The sequence below is a fragment of the Trichoderma ghanense genome, assembly GCF_004382785.1.
Source record: "Trichoderma ghanense strain CCMA-1212 chromosome Unknown scaffold_0, whole genome shotgun sequence".
Classification (NCBI taxonomy): Eukaryota; Fungi; Ascomycota; class Sordariomycetes; order Hypocreales; family Hypocreaceae; genus Trichoderma; species Trichoderma ghanense.
The window spans coordinates 2,475,467-2,490,554 of record NW_027395663.1 but is presented as its reverse complement, the minus strand read 5'-3'; the positions used below and the strand labels follow the sequence as shown (position 1 = coordinate 2,490,554).

Here is a 15,088-nt window from a genome sequence, read left to right as displayed (position 1 = left end):
AGGAACGGATATCATGTATTCTCTAGCAAACGACGACGGTCTAATGATGTAATGACGGTGGCTAGTCTAAATATACGATAAGATAATAGCAACTCCTTTAAACGACTTGCGCCCCAAGATGTTTCCCATTGAGAAAGAAATAAGACGCGTGAGGCAAATGGCGTGTGCAGCGTAGGCATAGTTGCAGATGAAATTGACGTGACAGCGACCCCGGGAGTATTGATCGCAGTCTTTCGAGCAGATTCTACCGCAGAGCAAGGCTTTTGTCGGTATCAAAACAGTTGTCCTTGACCCCAGTTAGTCAGCTCTCACAGACGAGTCCCCAAGCTGGTCGGTCTCCGAGGCCTCGTCAGATGGTGCGGGAGTGGCTTTGGTCTTACGAGTCCTCTTCGGTCGCACCTCGACTGCCTGGGGCTGCGACGTGGTCTCGTCGTCTTCAGGGTCGTCGCGGTAGCGCTCAGGGTCGTCTTCCGCCAGTAACGGGGCGAGCAAGGGCGCGTCATCACTAGGGCGCCACGGGAATCTTAGACCCAAGTTCAAACTCTTGATGCTCTGGAACCAGGGGATCTCGGGCAGTGAGGTGGGCCGCAGGTGGTGCTCGCAGTTGGGGCAACTTGGAGGAAGGATCTGCCAGGCAACCCACTGTAAGAGGCCGTGAATAGCGAGCCCTTGGTAGACGGCCAGGGCCGCGGCGAGGAGGTGGCAGAAGCTGCGCGGCGCACGTTAATTAAATCTTCAAGCCACAGCATGCAAGGAGCCGAATGCGGGCATCCGCATCCATCATCTTCAGAGGGGCGTGGGGGGACAGCAGCAGTACATGTACATACAAGCTCGTCAAGAGAGGCAGCGTAGCATAAGCAGCCAGCATACTGAGCGAAGCAGAGCGGCCGTGATGGGTCCAGGTGAAGACGAGGACGACCATGATGGCAGCAGCAAGAAGGACATCGTGGACAAAGACGGTGATGGGATGCGTGAGAAAGGCGCGGACGGAAAAGGTGCTGCGGCCGGCAGAGTCGATGGACTCGACGTCGGGCTCGGCGCTTTGGCCGCTGGCGCTGGCGCTGGAGCGGAGGAGCGCGATCGAGGTGGCGACGGAGACGGCTTGGGGCACCAGGCCGACAGCCGGAACGGCCTTATGCGACAGGACGCCGTGGGCGATGCTCAGGGCGAAGGACGGGACGAAGGACGCGACGGCGATGATGCGCAGCGGACGGACAGCCGCGGCGGCGGATGGCGATGATTCTTCCATGGCGGGCGGCGGCGGTGAATCGAAGCTGAGCGGGAGGCGTGACTTGAGGCCGTGAATGCAAGTGGCAGCGGGTATATAGGAAGCTGAAGGGGAAGTGAGTGCAATGCTAGCCAGATGACGAGTTTGTCAATTGTCGGTCCTGTGATGATTCTGTGTCTTCACTTTTTTGGGTAATACTGATGGCTGTTAGGAGGAGCTGCAGCTGGCGGAGAGCAAGCACAGACAGACTAAGGAGCGGCAGGCGCTGCCCCTCACTGTGACCCCTGTCCTGGATGTACAAACTCAGTTAGTGACTGGCCAGTAGCGGGAGCTTGTATCTGCGCGACAGGAGCTGGCTGACTAGGGGAGTGGGGGGGCAGTGACACAGATGCGAGCTTGATTCAACGACATGTCGCTGCTTTAGACGGCACGACTGGACGGCATCACGAGGAACACTGCGAAAGAATGCGGCTTATATCAGAAAAAAATAGCAAACGGCGAGCGCATGCGCATAGGTATATAAGTAAGGAGCCTGCCTCGACTTTTCCTGCTTTTGATCCAGTTGTGGTGGTGCTGAGCGGCCCGGGGTGTCGCCGTAGAGGACCAAAACACCAAGCCCTCGAGGGGAGCCGTGCCATTGCGATCCCACGCAAAACTTCACCACCACCCACGAACGCGTGACGCGTGCACGCCGCCTGGCTGCCAACTCGGATAATATTGTTGTGGCCGTCTCACTTTCAGGGCTGGCACCTGTCAACGGGGCCCCAAAAGTGAGAAAAAAGTGAGGCAATGCCCTGCTTCGGCCCTGTCGACTCGCCAGCTGGCGAACACTCCCGCCCACGAAAACAAGGTGAGAACCTCAGAAACTCGCTCAATTGGTCAGAACGAAGCGAGGTCATGTGCGCACGGGTGCCTAGCTAGAAAAAACAATAAACCCCCCCGCCCCCCAAGCTCTTCTCTTCCCTCGCTTCTCTCTCTTTCTCCAGTTTCCATCATCATCATCACCACCACCATCATCATCAACAAGCACCAACGCACACACCAACGAACGACCTCACACCACTGACAGACAAGATGAAGTTCTCAACCATCTTTACCCTCGTTCCCCTTCCCAAGCACGCCTCGCTTGCGGATATCAACCTCTTCCTGCCCATCTGGGCCTTCCTTTTTATCGTGTGGGTGCTTACGAACGTGGCCATTGCCCTATGGCCCGCGGTCTTTGCCTACCTGTCGCTTGTCGTAGCATTCGCCCCGGACAAGAACTTTTTCGTCGCCGTCGCGTCTTGGCTTTCGCTGCTTCGGTACTGGAAGCCCTGGGCGTCGGCGACGGCTGACCTACGTCGTGAAGTCGATCTCGCGATTGACTGCACATTTCTCGCGTGGTTCCTGATGGCCTCGCCCTTCGTTGTCTTGACAATCTGGGCCGGCCTGAAGGAGGTTCTTCGTCTTGTCGCCAACGCCATCATCCGCCGAATCCATCACGCCATGGAGTTCGAATTCGACCTTACGGATTATGTCGTCGAATGCTACTCGCCCATGACGCCCAGGTCTTGGGGCGACCGAGTTTACCGCCGCATGTTTCCCGACTTCGACTACTATCGCGATGAGTATTTGAAGTACAATCCGAGAGTAGTCGAAGTCCAGTGGTGGCGAACCGAGCGGCCCACCCCTCGGGAGCCCTACGACCCTAACCAGGTGGCCGAGAACCGCCGAATCAGGGAATGGGCCCGACAGAAGCTCGCCGAGGTCAGGGCAGCAAAGGAACAAGCGAAGATCGCAGCTGAGCAGCTGAGCGATCCGACGCCGACACCATCCGACAGCGAACCAGTGCCTCAGTCAAGGGAGGCTGCCGCTCCGGCGGTCCAGTCCTCTGCTTGGCCCACTGCTGTTCCCGGGTCGGATCCCGTCGCCGACGACGCCACGACTGCCAGCAAATCAACGGAGACCGAGGAACCTGCGGACCAGAAGGAGTCCAAGGGTGAAGGTCTGGTCGGAGCCGGCCCCAAGGCACCGGAGCCCGAGGTCTCACCTGAGGCGGAAGGCAATGGCTTGCTGGAAGGTGCCGAAGACAGCAGAGCCCAGGAACCCGAGTGCTCGCACGAAGATGAGGAGGAAGGTGAAAGCTCGGCCGAGGAACCCAAGTCCTCTGCGGAGGAGGCGGGTGAAGGCCCGCTGTGTATTGATAGCCTGGAGGCCCAGGAACCCGAGTCCTCGCACGAAGATGAGGAGGAAGGTGAAAGCTTCCCAGCCGAGGAACCCAAGTCCTCACCTGAGGAGGAGGGTGAAGGCCCGCTACAGGGATGCACGGACAGCCACGCCCAGGAACCCGAATTCGCTTTCGAGAAGGAGGGAGACGGCTTCATGGCCGAGGAACCGGAGACCTCACATGAGGAGGAAGGTGAAGGCCCAGCTCAGGAACCCGAGACCTCACCAGAGGAGGAGGGTGAAAGCTCGCTGTTCGTGCGCGCCCCGGCCTACGAGCCCGAGGCCTCAATTGAGGTGGAGGGCGAGGCCATGTCAGCCGCCAAGGTACCCCAAGCAGCTCAGGAACCGGAAGCCTCACCTGAGGTGGAAGGAGACGGCATGCCCATGGTCATCGACACAGACCGCACCGAGGAACCCGAGGCCTCAACTGAGGTGGAAGGTGAAGGTGACGGCGTGCTGATGATCATCGACTCAGCCCAAACCGAGGAACCCGAGGTCTCAGTTGAGGCGGAAGGTGAAGGTTCCACGAAGAACGAGGCCTCAATTGAGGTGGAATTCGACGTTGAGATGGCTGACGTCGACCTTTTGGTACCGCGGCTCGTATTCCCATCTGGCAACCCCAGTTCACCGGTACCCATCCTGCCATTGGAAGTTGTGGCGCCATGGTCCCCTGCTGGTCAGGCTCCTGGCGTCCACGATGAAACCCGCGGATGTATGGCCTTGTCGCCTGTTGTCGAGGGCGCCCAGATCCTTGTCGAGGCCCAGTAGGACGGGATCGACTTGGAGATGGGCCTCTCATCAGACGCTGACATGCTGCCGTACCTGGACAACGAGTATGCCAGCATGGACCCCGACCTTCTCGATCACCAGATCGACAACCTTCTCGCCGACACCGACGGACCGGAGGCCAGCTTTGTGAATGACGACGATTTCGAGGCGTTTGCATCATTCCTCAGCTCCGTTCCCGACGATGTCGTTGTTTCGTTCCCTGGCGCCGACGCCTACGACGACGACGAAGTGATGCAGGACGTGGCTTTTGCCCGGCCTGCACCTTTTGATTCGTTCGACGACGACTCAGACACCATCCAGGACTCGCCAATCTCGGAATTCTTCGGTCTGGGCATCCTTCGGGATTCTGGCCTGGACGAGGAAATGGCGTCCTTGGATCTGAACGGCGCCGCGGCCGACCCCGAGGTAGAGTCCCTAACCGCAGCTTTGGCTCGGTTGACTCTTACTTTGCATGTCGGCGGCGATGTCACCATGGAGCAGCAGCCTTCAAGCGAAGATGGCGCAATGGTGGTGCCCCAAGGGCCAATCCCCCCTGCCACTGTCGTCGTAGACATGGTAGAGCCCGAGGAGCCGGTTCCCCCATCCTCGATCGTGGAGATGGCCGAGCCGGAGGAGGCGATCCCGCCTGTCACTGTCGTGGACATGGCAGAGCCGGAGGAGCCAGTCCCTCCCACCAGCAACCCGACGGAACTCAACGGGCCAATTTCCCCCGCCATCGAGGTGATCCCCGTCACCGAGAGCGCGCAACCCGAAGAGCCAACCCCCGACGTCGACGACATTGTTCCGGATGCTGCTCCGGACTCCCCGCAGAGCGCCTCGCCCCCGCGATGGCCCTTTGTCTTTACGGGAGAAGGTGAAGAAGATTGGAGAGAGCAGAGCGCATGGTCCGACGACGGCTTGCCCCCGCAGGTCCCGTCGAGGCCATCCACGCCTCATCGCGAAGCGGAGATCCGGCCGGGTATTTCCCCTGGATCGTCCCTCGAGGAGGAGATGATTTGCGCTCTGCTCGGAATAGCACCCGGCAACCTTTCTCGGTCGCCATCGCCTGCCTCTGACAACGAGGACGCTCCTCTGTGGGCGTTCCCGCCAGGCATGGCCGACGTCCCCGGTGGTGCTACTTCCACCAATCTATCGTTGAACGATCTCTTCGATCTCCGCCAGCAGATCGAACCCACTCCTCTGTGGGCGTTCCCGCCAGGCATGGCCGACGTCCCCGGTGGTGCTACTTCCACCAATCTATCGTTGAACGATCTCTTCGATCTCCGCCAGCAGATCGAACCCACTCCCCTGTGGGCATTCCCGCCTGAGATGGCGGGCGCTGGCGCCACCAACCGGTCGCTCAACGACCTTTTCCGGACGAGCGAGGGCAATCCTACCACCCAAGGCGCCGCTGACGAACCTTCAACGGAGGAGCAAGCCCCAGCCGACCCTGTTGTGCCCGGGCCGGAGCCAGTCGCAGAGGCGCAAGAGCCAACTCCAGAGGACCAGCCCCAGGCGGGCAGTTCTGAGTCCCCCGACGACGACAAGGCCACCCTGGCCCCTGGAGAGGAGGTTGCTGAAGAGCAGCCACCCGCGACCGAGACTCCGGCCCCAGCCAACATTCCGGAAATCGTTGTGACCCCCGAGCCGAAGAGAGTGGTTCAGGTTGACGTCGCGCCTATCAAGGTAGGGGGGCTTTTCTTCCCCGGCGGGAACACCATCCTGCCCGCGACTCCCGCACCCGTGACCCCGTTGCCGCAGCCAGTCAAGAAGCCCGACCCAGAGGCCGTGAAGGAAGCCCTGGCAAGGGACCTGCGCAACATCATGAGGAGGCGCCAACAACCTGTTTCCCTCTTTCACGCGAGGCGCCCGGAGAAGTCTTCGGTTCAGATTCGCTCGCCAGAGGCAGCGGAGAGAGATGCCCAGCTTCGATCTCCGCAGTCCCTCCGAACCCTCACGGGTGATGGAGCGGATGTCGACGGCGGAGCGGATGCCGCTGACGAGGCACCGGCCACCGTGACGATCGCATCGCCTGCCGTTATGAGGGCGATCCGAGAGAGTGAGGCTCGGCGGGGAGTCCAGCGTTTGGGCAACGCGGACGAGCGATGAAGGACGAGCGTGGTGGCTCATATCCTTTTGCTCTTTTCCCTTTTGATGGATCTTTTTTTTTCTTTTCCGAACGATTAATTTTTAATTTCTAATATTAATCTTTAATGTTCGATGAACGATGATGATACGAGATGATACGGCAATTACGAGCTCTACGACTGCTTTTTATCTTTTTCTTCTTCTTCTTTTTTCCTTTCGCCTGTTAGAGTTCCTTTTTCCTTTCGCCTGTTGGAGTTCCGGTTCTCTTTGGTTATCCGACATTTTCGACAAATCTTGGTTATTGCGCAGGTCGAATCACTCCTTTTCTTATTTCTTGGGAGCTGAGCTCAAATCGTGTCTGAATATTCTTCATTTTGGACACACGATGAGATTCGAAAAGCGACTGGGAGAAAAGAAAAAAAGCAGCGGAGCTTGAGGCTCTCTCGATATGGTTTTTGGGCACCTGGGCAAAAAAATGTCTTCTGTCAGGGACTTGGAACGCGGATACGACTTCACTCTTTCAGTCGTCCGCCGACCGTTTTGCTTACTTTGGCCCTTTGTTGGATACATATTGTGAGGATATGTATTTGACGTGGCATTTTTCTTTATGGACCATTGAGAGAGCCTTATATTGCCTTTTATATTTCTTTTTCTTTTTTTTTTTTTTTTTTNTCTTTTTTTTTTTTTTTTTTTTTTTGGACAAGCGATTTCGACGACGACGACGACATATATCTGTACGACACTCTTCTTGTTCGAGTCTCTTTTTGTTGTTGTTGCGATCGCTTTGTCCAAGTGTCAACACCATGACACGGTATGATGGGAACCATACATTTTTCTTTGTTTCTTGGGAAAGGCGCGGCTATATCTACTTGGGCACGGATGATTCTTCATGATTCAGCAGTCATCAGTCGCGAGTCGCCTTTCCCAGGAGAGTCCGAAAATGTCGACAACAGTTTACACCAGTTCGACATTTTGGACACACCAAATTTCGGGGATCATTGCGACAAGTCGGAGGAGCGACGCGAACAAACACTATTCACTCTCCCTCATTTCGCTCGCACACTCCGACTTGCAATGATGCCGAGCCACGTCGACAACCTACGCCTTTACGACGTGTGCTCGGCACAAAACACGTTCAGTCAGCATCGCGGGCAGGGGAGCAGAGCGAAAAAACCAACCAACAACTACCTTCGCTTCAGCTCTGCTCTGCTTCCCTGCCTGCCACTCTGTTATTGTCGATTCGAACAATACAGTCTAGAATTCGACAACGACACATGTCCTGGGGGCAGGATATGGGAGGGTCTTTGGGTTTGGTCAACATCTGGTTCGGTCACGATTCGGTCACACAGCAAGAACTGCTATCAACATAGCAGTATCTTCAAACAGACAAACTACTACTTCATATGGAGGACTTCATCAAACAAACAACTACCACTTCCACAAAGTCCTCCATCACACAACTGATAACTTCCTCTGAAGTTGTCCACATACAAACAACCTCCAACTGGATATTATTCCGGCTGGACCTCCACACAAACAGCCACTTCGAACGGAGCACATCTCCATACGGAGTACTCCATTCGAGCCGAGTACTCCTTCAAACACAGTACTCCTTCAAACAAACCACACCACACCGCATCAGACCAGACCAGACCAGACCAGACTCAACCATGCTACATGGCCGTTGCACAGACGCAAGTTTATGCAGCTGTGATCCGACCATCATCTTGCTCCCGGGACCGGGACATTGGAATCGAGCGCATGATAGCGAACGGGGACACGCAAATCATATTCATCGCTAGCTATGCCAGATTCCAATGTCCCTCGTGTCGAGGGCCAAACCAACCATCACTTTTCACGCCCTTGACGCACAGCTTTGGGGAAAGCACATGCGTCAAAGAGCATCACAGTCGATTTGTTATTTTGCTCTTTGACGCACAACATTGGGGAACTTGGGAGAGGTCAGGGGCAGCAACTACCGTTCGCTTTCTGATCCTCCTGCAAACGCAATCAAACGGGGAACTTGGGAGTGATCAGAGACTGCATCAATCACCAATAGTCACTTGCTATCTGATCCTCCCAAACACAGAGAATCATCGCGCACTTACATCAAATCTTGACTCACCTGCGCGGCGATTTTCAATGGTGCGTCGAAACCAATCATCATGACACGACGCACGCAAAACGGGGACTTCATCAAACTCAGAGCTGCCAGAGACCAGAGGACACCGACATCTATCTTCATCATGATCATCTCCTTCTGGTCTCTTGGCGCATCTCGGGAGATACCGCTACCATGGGCACCGCGCGGCGACAAGACTCAACCATTTCAAGCCGCCGCGCACACGGTCCATCTTTGTCAATCTCTTTGCGATCAATTTCGCCCAGCGGTATCTCCGAGAAACACTCTCGCGAATTCCGAAAGCGATCGAATCCAGATTCTCATCGCCTTTCCGAAACCCACGCGGTGGTGGACATCGACCTCAGACTCGAACCGATCCTCAAAGGAGACAATCTCAGATTACGATCCAACTCTCAATCACGGATCATCGTCTTCACCATTGAGTTGAGCGGAACCACTTCTCATATAGGTCCGATGCCCACCAGCACCTCTAGCTTGGAGCCCAAAAACAAGGCACGAACCAAAACTTCACGCCTTGCGACTTGGAAAACACTCAGCCGTGGCTGCCCTCCGTCAGGACCGGCACCAAACGGGAGGAAAACCAACCTCTCGAATTGGTAACAAGCCACGTGCTGCCTCTTGGATGGAACACTTTCACCGATCAAGGACTACCTTACACACGCACACACACACGCTGCAAGGAAAAAACAACAATTCTAGGGGTCACATGTCGCAGCTCGCCCTCCGCAAGGACTGGCCCCAAACGTGAGGCAAACGAATCTCACGAATTAGGAGCAGGCTGTCGGCGACCTCTACCAAAACCTTTGAAACGAATCCATCATCCAAGAACATGGGGGGGAAACAGTGTCTGGATGCCCTCCTTTGTGGATCAAACGGATTCATATTGGACTGGCCCCAAACGGGAGGGAAATGAATCTCTCGAATTGGGAGCAAACCATGACCGACCCATGGAAAACACCAAGTCGCCGAGCAATGCACGAAAAGGAACATCTCCATATCCACAAGCATGCTCATCTTGAAAGAAAGAGAAGCATACAGCAGGACCAACAAATGAATACGAACGAGTACATACTCTACGAATCAGAAATGGCCTGTCTGACTTACAACTGTTTCTCTCTCTCGTCCGAATCATGAAGACGCAAAAGCAGATCTTCATTCGGACAAGTTTGCTGGGGATCACATACACTCTGATGATAACCATCCCCCGGCAAACAAACAACAACTACAAATACAACTACAACTACAACTACAAAGATACAACAAGTTCGAACATAAAATGTTCGACAACCACTTTTGCCGCCTCAAAAAGAAAAGGGCGGCACGCAGAAGAAGAACGTGAACATAAACTGTCCACCTGTGATGCTCCAGAAAGAAAAGTGTTGGCTTCAAGAAATGAACATAAAATGTTCAGATCCAAGCTCCAAAAGGGATGCTGGCAACCATCAAATACAATTTACCGAAAAGAAAAAAGAAGAAAAAGAAAAAAAGAAAGAAAAAGAAAAGAAGCTTGGACATAAAATGGTCAAGCAATACGCTGCACAAATCAAAAACGCGGCCAAGCCAACACGGAGACAATCACATCACAGCAGCGCAAGGAACTCTTGGGTGGGAAAAATATTCTCATTTCATGCTGGTCTAGAGTCTACAATCATCTGCTCTTGACCTTCATCCACCCATTCGAATTGCTAGTCCTCGGCGAGTCCTTTCCGTCAAAAAGACCGCCACCATTCCTGCTTCCCGCAGCCCTTGGATCAAACGCCCCGTTGCCAGCCGAGCCTTCGTCCTTCCATTCATCATCGCCAAGGACCTCCCAATCGGGCGCGGGCGCGTCTCCGAGAAGCTTCTTCTTCAGCTTATCGGCGAGTTTCAAGGGGTTGGGGAGCTTGAAGGACTTGATCAATTGGGTTCCTTCGTCGCCGGCCAGGAAGTAGAAGGTTGAGCCGTGGGCGAAGCGTCCGATCCAGCCTGGACCGTCGTCGCCATCACCTCCTGGCGCGCCAATCGAATACTGTTTGGCAGCGGCCGACGACTGGTTGTTCATCAACAGACTATACATGTTCCGGCCCATGTTGCAGATGTCCTCAAAGGAGGTCCTGTCGCCAATATTGACGCCTTGCGAACAGCAAAGCCAGGCGACATCATAGGCGAGCAACGTGGCGCCTTCGAGGAACAGAGAGTAGGCGGAGGGATCCTCTTTGGACAGCTGCGTCAAAGGCTTGTCCACGAAGAGAGGTCGAGGTCGAGGGACGTGGTTGGAAAAGGGGGTGTCGGAGAGGGGGGCGGTCACGAGGGTACCGGGGAACGTGACATCGCCGTGGCGGTAGGAGTTTTGGATGGTGAACATGGTTGGTCGGGGGTAGTCGCGGTGAGGGAGGGTGATCTCGGCAGGAAGGCGGATGGAAAGGTAATGGGAGACAAGGACGATTACGTGGGCGATGTGGGAGAGAGAGGTGGATATGACCTCGGGCTCAAGGGCTGGGAATGAGTTAGCATGTTTCCTGACGCGGGTTGGTTTTTGCTTTGGGCTCTTCATCTTCTTCCTCTCTTCTCTGTTCGTGTCTTTATTTCTCTCCTGTCATCTTTCTTCTTCTTTCTCATCTTCTCTTCTTTGCTTTTCTTTCATCCTCTATCATCTTCTCCAGTAAATAGCTCTCTTTTTTTCCTTCCTTCTCTTTTCATCTTTTGTCTTGTATATATCTCTCTTTTTTCCTTGCTTTCCTTTTCATCTTTGTCTTGTATATACCTCTCTTTTTTTCCTTGCCTTTCTCTTTTTCCTTCTTTTCATTTTTCTTCTAGTATATAACTCTCCTATTTCCTACTCTTTTTTATATAGACACGGACAGGGAAGGGAAGCGGGGGAATTGGGGAGCAAAAGGAAGCTTGGGAAACATGGGAAAGACTCACAGTCCATACTGGTTAGATCGACAATGGGAATCCTGCCGAGACTATATTCGTAGCGCCCCGTGATGCCCTTCTTCGCCACCCGTTTGAGACCGTAGAGCCGGACGGCCTCCGTACATAGGAAGGTCCGAGTAGACGCCGTGTCCTCAGCGGTTTGCGACCATCGAAACCGGAGCATCTGAGTCGACTTCTCCACGTCCTTGAGCTGCTTGGCCCTCCGTTCCGCCAGCCCGGCCGAGACGGAAGCCAGATCGGACCTCCGGCGAGCGAGCGCCGCCTTCCGGGCCTGGATCTCGTCTCGGGCGGCCTTGATCTCGTCGCGCAGCTTATCGGCGGCGGCCAGGATCTCGTCCGTCTTGTGCTCCGCGGCCTGCGTGCGAGCGACGGCCTCGTCCCAGGTGTGCTTGCTTGGCCGGGAGCCCTCCAGGAGATCGTTGATCTGCGCCTTGAGCGCGTCGCTCTCGAGCACGACTTGCAGGTGCTTCATGCGGCCGTCGTAGATCTTGTTCCGGGCGTCTACGGCGCACAGGAACGGACGGCGCTGGGCGTCGTGCGGGCGGTGGCAGATGTCGCATTCCATGTCGGAGGCCAGCTTGGCGGTTTCTCGCCAAAGGAGATTTTATAAAAGCCTGAGAGGAGCGCGCAGATTGGTATGTAAGATCAGGTAAAGTAAGGTAGGGAACAGTGAGTCTTAGGTGGATGGCGGGATGCAGAGACGAGATGTCGGCATGGAGGATGGGATGAAGAGTGACGTGAGGCTCCGAAAGAGGCTCCGGGACAGAGACGGCGGAAGAAGCGAGCGAGCAGGGGCAACTGTTTCTCGAGGTTTCGATGGGCCCGTCGATTTATAAGACAGGGAGGTGTATATGAGTGAGAGTGACAGAGAAAGAAATAAAGAAGAGAGAGATGAGATGGATGAACAGATGACTGCCTACATGGATGTCAAGGGCAGAGGTTGAGCAAATGAGATCACGGGGTCCAGTGCGATAACGAGCCTCGAGTGCTGGAACCTGGAAGGCTAATAAGGGAGGCGGCTGCTGTGGCTCTCCACTGCTAGCGCCGTTTAAGTGGGAGGTGCCGCTGCCGTGAAAGCTTTCAGCGGCCTGCATCCACTGTAACTATCGGCCGGTGCCTGCACTGAGAGACTGCGCCTAGGTACATACAAACAGCCGATCCATTTATCTGTCATTCATTGTCCTGATTCAACCAGACATCGAATGGACTGGAAGATGAAGCTTCTGCTGCCTGGAAACAACCTCTGTTCATCCAAGCGTTCCTGTGAATCGTTCAGACTGACGTCGATTGCGGCAGCTAGCGGCATCTCTTCACTGGGCGGGAGTTGCGACATCGCTGCGCCTATTGCCAGTCTTCTGTTTCCGACCATCCAATCTTTGTTCGGTTGGCGAGATCCGATTGATTCAACTCGAAACGGCCCGGCCACACGCGCGTCCACTCTGGTGGCGGCCTCACAGAAATCGCGACACAAACAAGCTTGCAAGTCGCCTCGCCGGACCGGCTCCGCCCTGATTCAGTCTCCCTCCCAGCAAAGACGGGGGGAGCCAATACCGAAGCTTCAACAAGCCCCCTTTTGCGCCCCTTCGCAGCCACGCACGACCTGCCAGAGCGACCACGACAAGGCGCAAGGATCATCACTCCCGCTCCACCGCCCGCAACGGAGCATCGTCAGCCTCTCCCCATGGCCTCATCAAAATCGCCAAATGGCGCGGATAGCCTCCCCGTCTATGGGACGAAGGAGGACGTCAAGGACGAGACAGCCGTGCTGGATTTCGACAGGCCTCGCCAGGCACGGGTTCAGACGCCTGAGCCTGAGGAGCAGCAGAATGGCGGGTTGACGCCCAATGGTCCCGGCATTCTTGGGCCGTTTGATTGGGATGATTTTGAAGCGCGGTACGAGAAGGCGCTGGTGGAGGCGGACGAGCAGGAGCGAGAAATCCTCAAAGAGGCCGAAAGTCTTGCCAAGGTACGACAAGCCGTTCAATCTCACTGGTTCCATTACAATGCCTTCTGACCAAGGGGAAACGCTCTTTTTCTTATGCAGTATTTTCAAGTATGGTCTTCGGCTGCCTCAGCTTACGACGATGAGCGAGCGGTGAAGCGTCTGCAGACTCGGCAGCGTTTTGTCAACATCGCCGAGGAAAAGATGGCCCAGAGGCAGCAGCATCGTGAGTATCATCGACATGCATCTTGCTTGGCCTAATGCTAATGGCATGATAAGACGAAGAGGTTGTGCGGGCGTTTGAGAGTGCATTGGCGTTGCTCCGGTCTACCTAGACTGAGATGACGATGGCCTGGCTGGTATTGCACCACAACAGCATCAAGCCCAGTAAAAATGACCGGCAAAAAAGCCAACTGGCACTGTTCAACCCTTTCCTCTTCTTCTCTTATCTTCATTTCCATTTCCTACCTCTTTTCTTTGGCATAGACGTGGCGCCGACGCCCACGATTCATTCGGTTGCTGGGCGGCATTCCGGAGCACGTGACCCAGGACGTCTTTTTGATAATCCCGCCATTTCAGCTGCCTAGACCAACCACCTCCTAGCCTGCAGGAGCGCGTGACGATGTCGGCTGTTGACGAGCTCCCATTCCAGATACCGCAGATAACAGGCGACGAGTTGCTGGCATTTCAGCAAAGTCACTTCTCAAGCCAGGCTGCCGCTGACTTTGGTCATACTTTCACCAGTCTTCCGCCACAGGAGACCCCCGAGGCTCAACCATGCGAGGACTGGTGGGACGAGGAAGAAGATGACGGCCTTGGATACTATGAAGATGGTGTCAAAAGAACCCTTACCGACGAGCAGATTGCCATCTTCCGCCACTCCGAACTTCGAGAGCTCCGCCGGCAACAGGAAAAGCAAGCCGAATCCAAAGCGCCAGAGCTGTCACAAGATGCCTCCGCGAATGGCATAGGGACTGCCTCGGCACAGGACTCAAGCGGCGCCGTTGGCTCTCAAGGCAAGAAGAGGAAGAGGAAGAAGTCAAAGGCGGCCAAGCAGGAATCCAAGCCGGACTTGCGGAAGCGAACATGGGACGTGGTCGAAGCAGGGCTCGATTCTCTCGACTACGACTGAAGCCGACCATCTGGGGCACTCATGGGGCTTTGTTCTCTGGCTCATGGCGAGCCGCCTGTTTGTTTCCGCTACAACTAGAAGGTACTGCATTTCGAGCAGATTTGCAGCTTGATGCGATCCCATGGCAGCTCAAAAAGTAGGTACTCACTTGTTTCATCTCCCACCCCGGCCCTTACCGCATCGTGATGAGAACATTTGTATCGTCATCCTTAGTCAGATCGCGCATGGAGGCCCGAAGAACCAATGACCAAACCTGGGGAGGGCTGACAATAGCGGCGTGACGAACTCTTTTAATCTTCTCTCTGAGACTACGCGGTCTATTCACTTGTTTCGTTGATCATTTGGTTGTGTGTCTGAACTAACATGATATTTAAGCGAGGCAGGTATTGATGTTTGTCAGGATATCAATGAATGATGAGCCCGATGATATTTCGAGGTTATGGATGGGAAGGATGAATCATAGCATGTTACTGGATCGAAAGGAATGGATGGCACTGCGATCTGTAATGAGATACCCAAATAACGAAGCAAATGACTTGTGATTCGACGCGCCAAGTTTTTTTTTTTTTTTTTTTTTTTTCCCACTGAATGATGGCCCCATGTAAGGCAGCTGGTATACGATGCCCCTGCTCCCTACAAGACGAATGCATGCGATCCAGCTCGTTC

At 54.9% G+C, this 15,088-nt stretch overlaps 6 protein-coding genes across 6 annotated transcripts; 4 read left to right on the top strand and 2 right to left on the bottom strand.

Moving 5' to 3' along the window:
• Positions 1-297: 297 nt before the first annotated feature.
• CCMA1212_000844 (uncharacterized protein) lies at positions 298-1,249 on the bottom strand (the record flags this gene model as incomplete). The annotated part of the gene is made up of 2 exons (XM_073698297.1): positions 298-709; positions 828-1,249. The coding sequence occupies 2 exons, from the start codon at positions 1,247-1,249 to the stop codon at positions 298-300; spliced, it is 834 nt and encodes a 277-aa protein (XP_073563298.1).
• A 1,048-nt stretch (positions 1,250-2,297) lies between these two features.
• CCMA1212_000843 (uncharacterized protein) lies at positions 2,298-5,529 on the top strand (the record flags this gene model as incomplete). The annotated part of the gene is given in 3 exon segments (XM_073698296.1): positions 2,298-4,186; positions 4,202-5,295; positions 5,421-5,529. The coding sequence occupies 3 exon segments, from the start codon at positions 2,303-2,305 to the stop codon at positions 5,527-5,529; spliced, it is 3,087 nt and encodes a 1,028-aa protein (XP_073563297.1). The 5' UTR covers positions 2,298-2,302.
• Positions 5,530-8,585: 3,056 nt separating this feature from the next.
• Positions 8,586-9,032, top strand: CCMA1212_000842 (uncharacterized protein; the record flags this gene model as incomplete). The annotated part of the gene is made up of 1 exon (XM_073698295.1): positions 8,586-9,032. One exon carries the CDS (start codon positions 8,586-8,588, stop codon positions 9,030-9,032), a length of 447 nt encoding a protein of 148 aa, XP_073563186.1.
• A 1,048-nt stretch (positions 9,033-10,080) lies between these two features.
• Positions 10,081-11,913, bottom strand: CCMA1212_000841 (uncharacterized protein; the record flags this gene model as incomplete). The annotated part of the gene is made up of 2 exons (XM_073698294.1): positions 10,081-10,907; positions 11,337-11,913. 2 exons carry the CDS (start codon positions 11,911-11,913, stop codon positions 10,081-10,083), a joined length of 1,404 nt encoding a protein of 467 aa, XP_073563296.1.
• CCMA1212_000840 (uncharacterized protein) lies at positions 10,914-11,958 on the top strand (the record flags this gene model as incomplete). The annotated part of the gene is made up of 2 exons (XM_073698293.1): positions 10,914-10,917; positions 11,459-11,958. The coding sequence occupies 2 exons, from the start codon at positions 10,914-10,916 to the stop codon at positions 11,956-11,958; spliced, it is 504 nt and encodes a 167-aa protein (XP_073563185.1).
• A 1,071-nt stretch (positions 11,959-13,029) lies between these two features.
• On the top strand, positions 13,030-14,422 carry CCMA1212_000839 (uncharacterized protein; the record flags this gene model as incomplete). The annotated part of the gene is made up of 3 exons (XM_073698292.1): positions 13,030-13,314; positions 13,393-13,516; positions 13,878-14,422. The coding sequence occupies 3 exons, from the start codon at positions 13,030-13,032 to the stop codon at positions 14,420-14,422; spliced, it is 954 nt and encodes a 317-aa protein (XP_073563774.1).
• Positions 14,423-15,088: the final 666 nt, after the last annotated feature.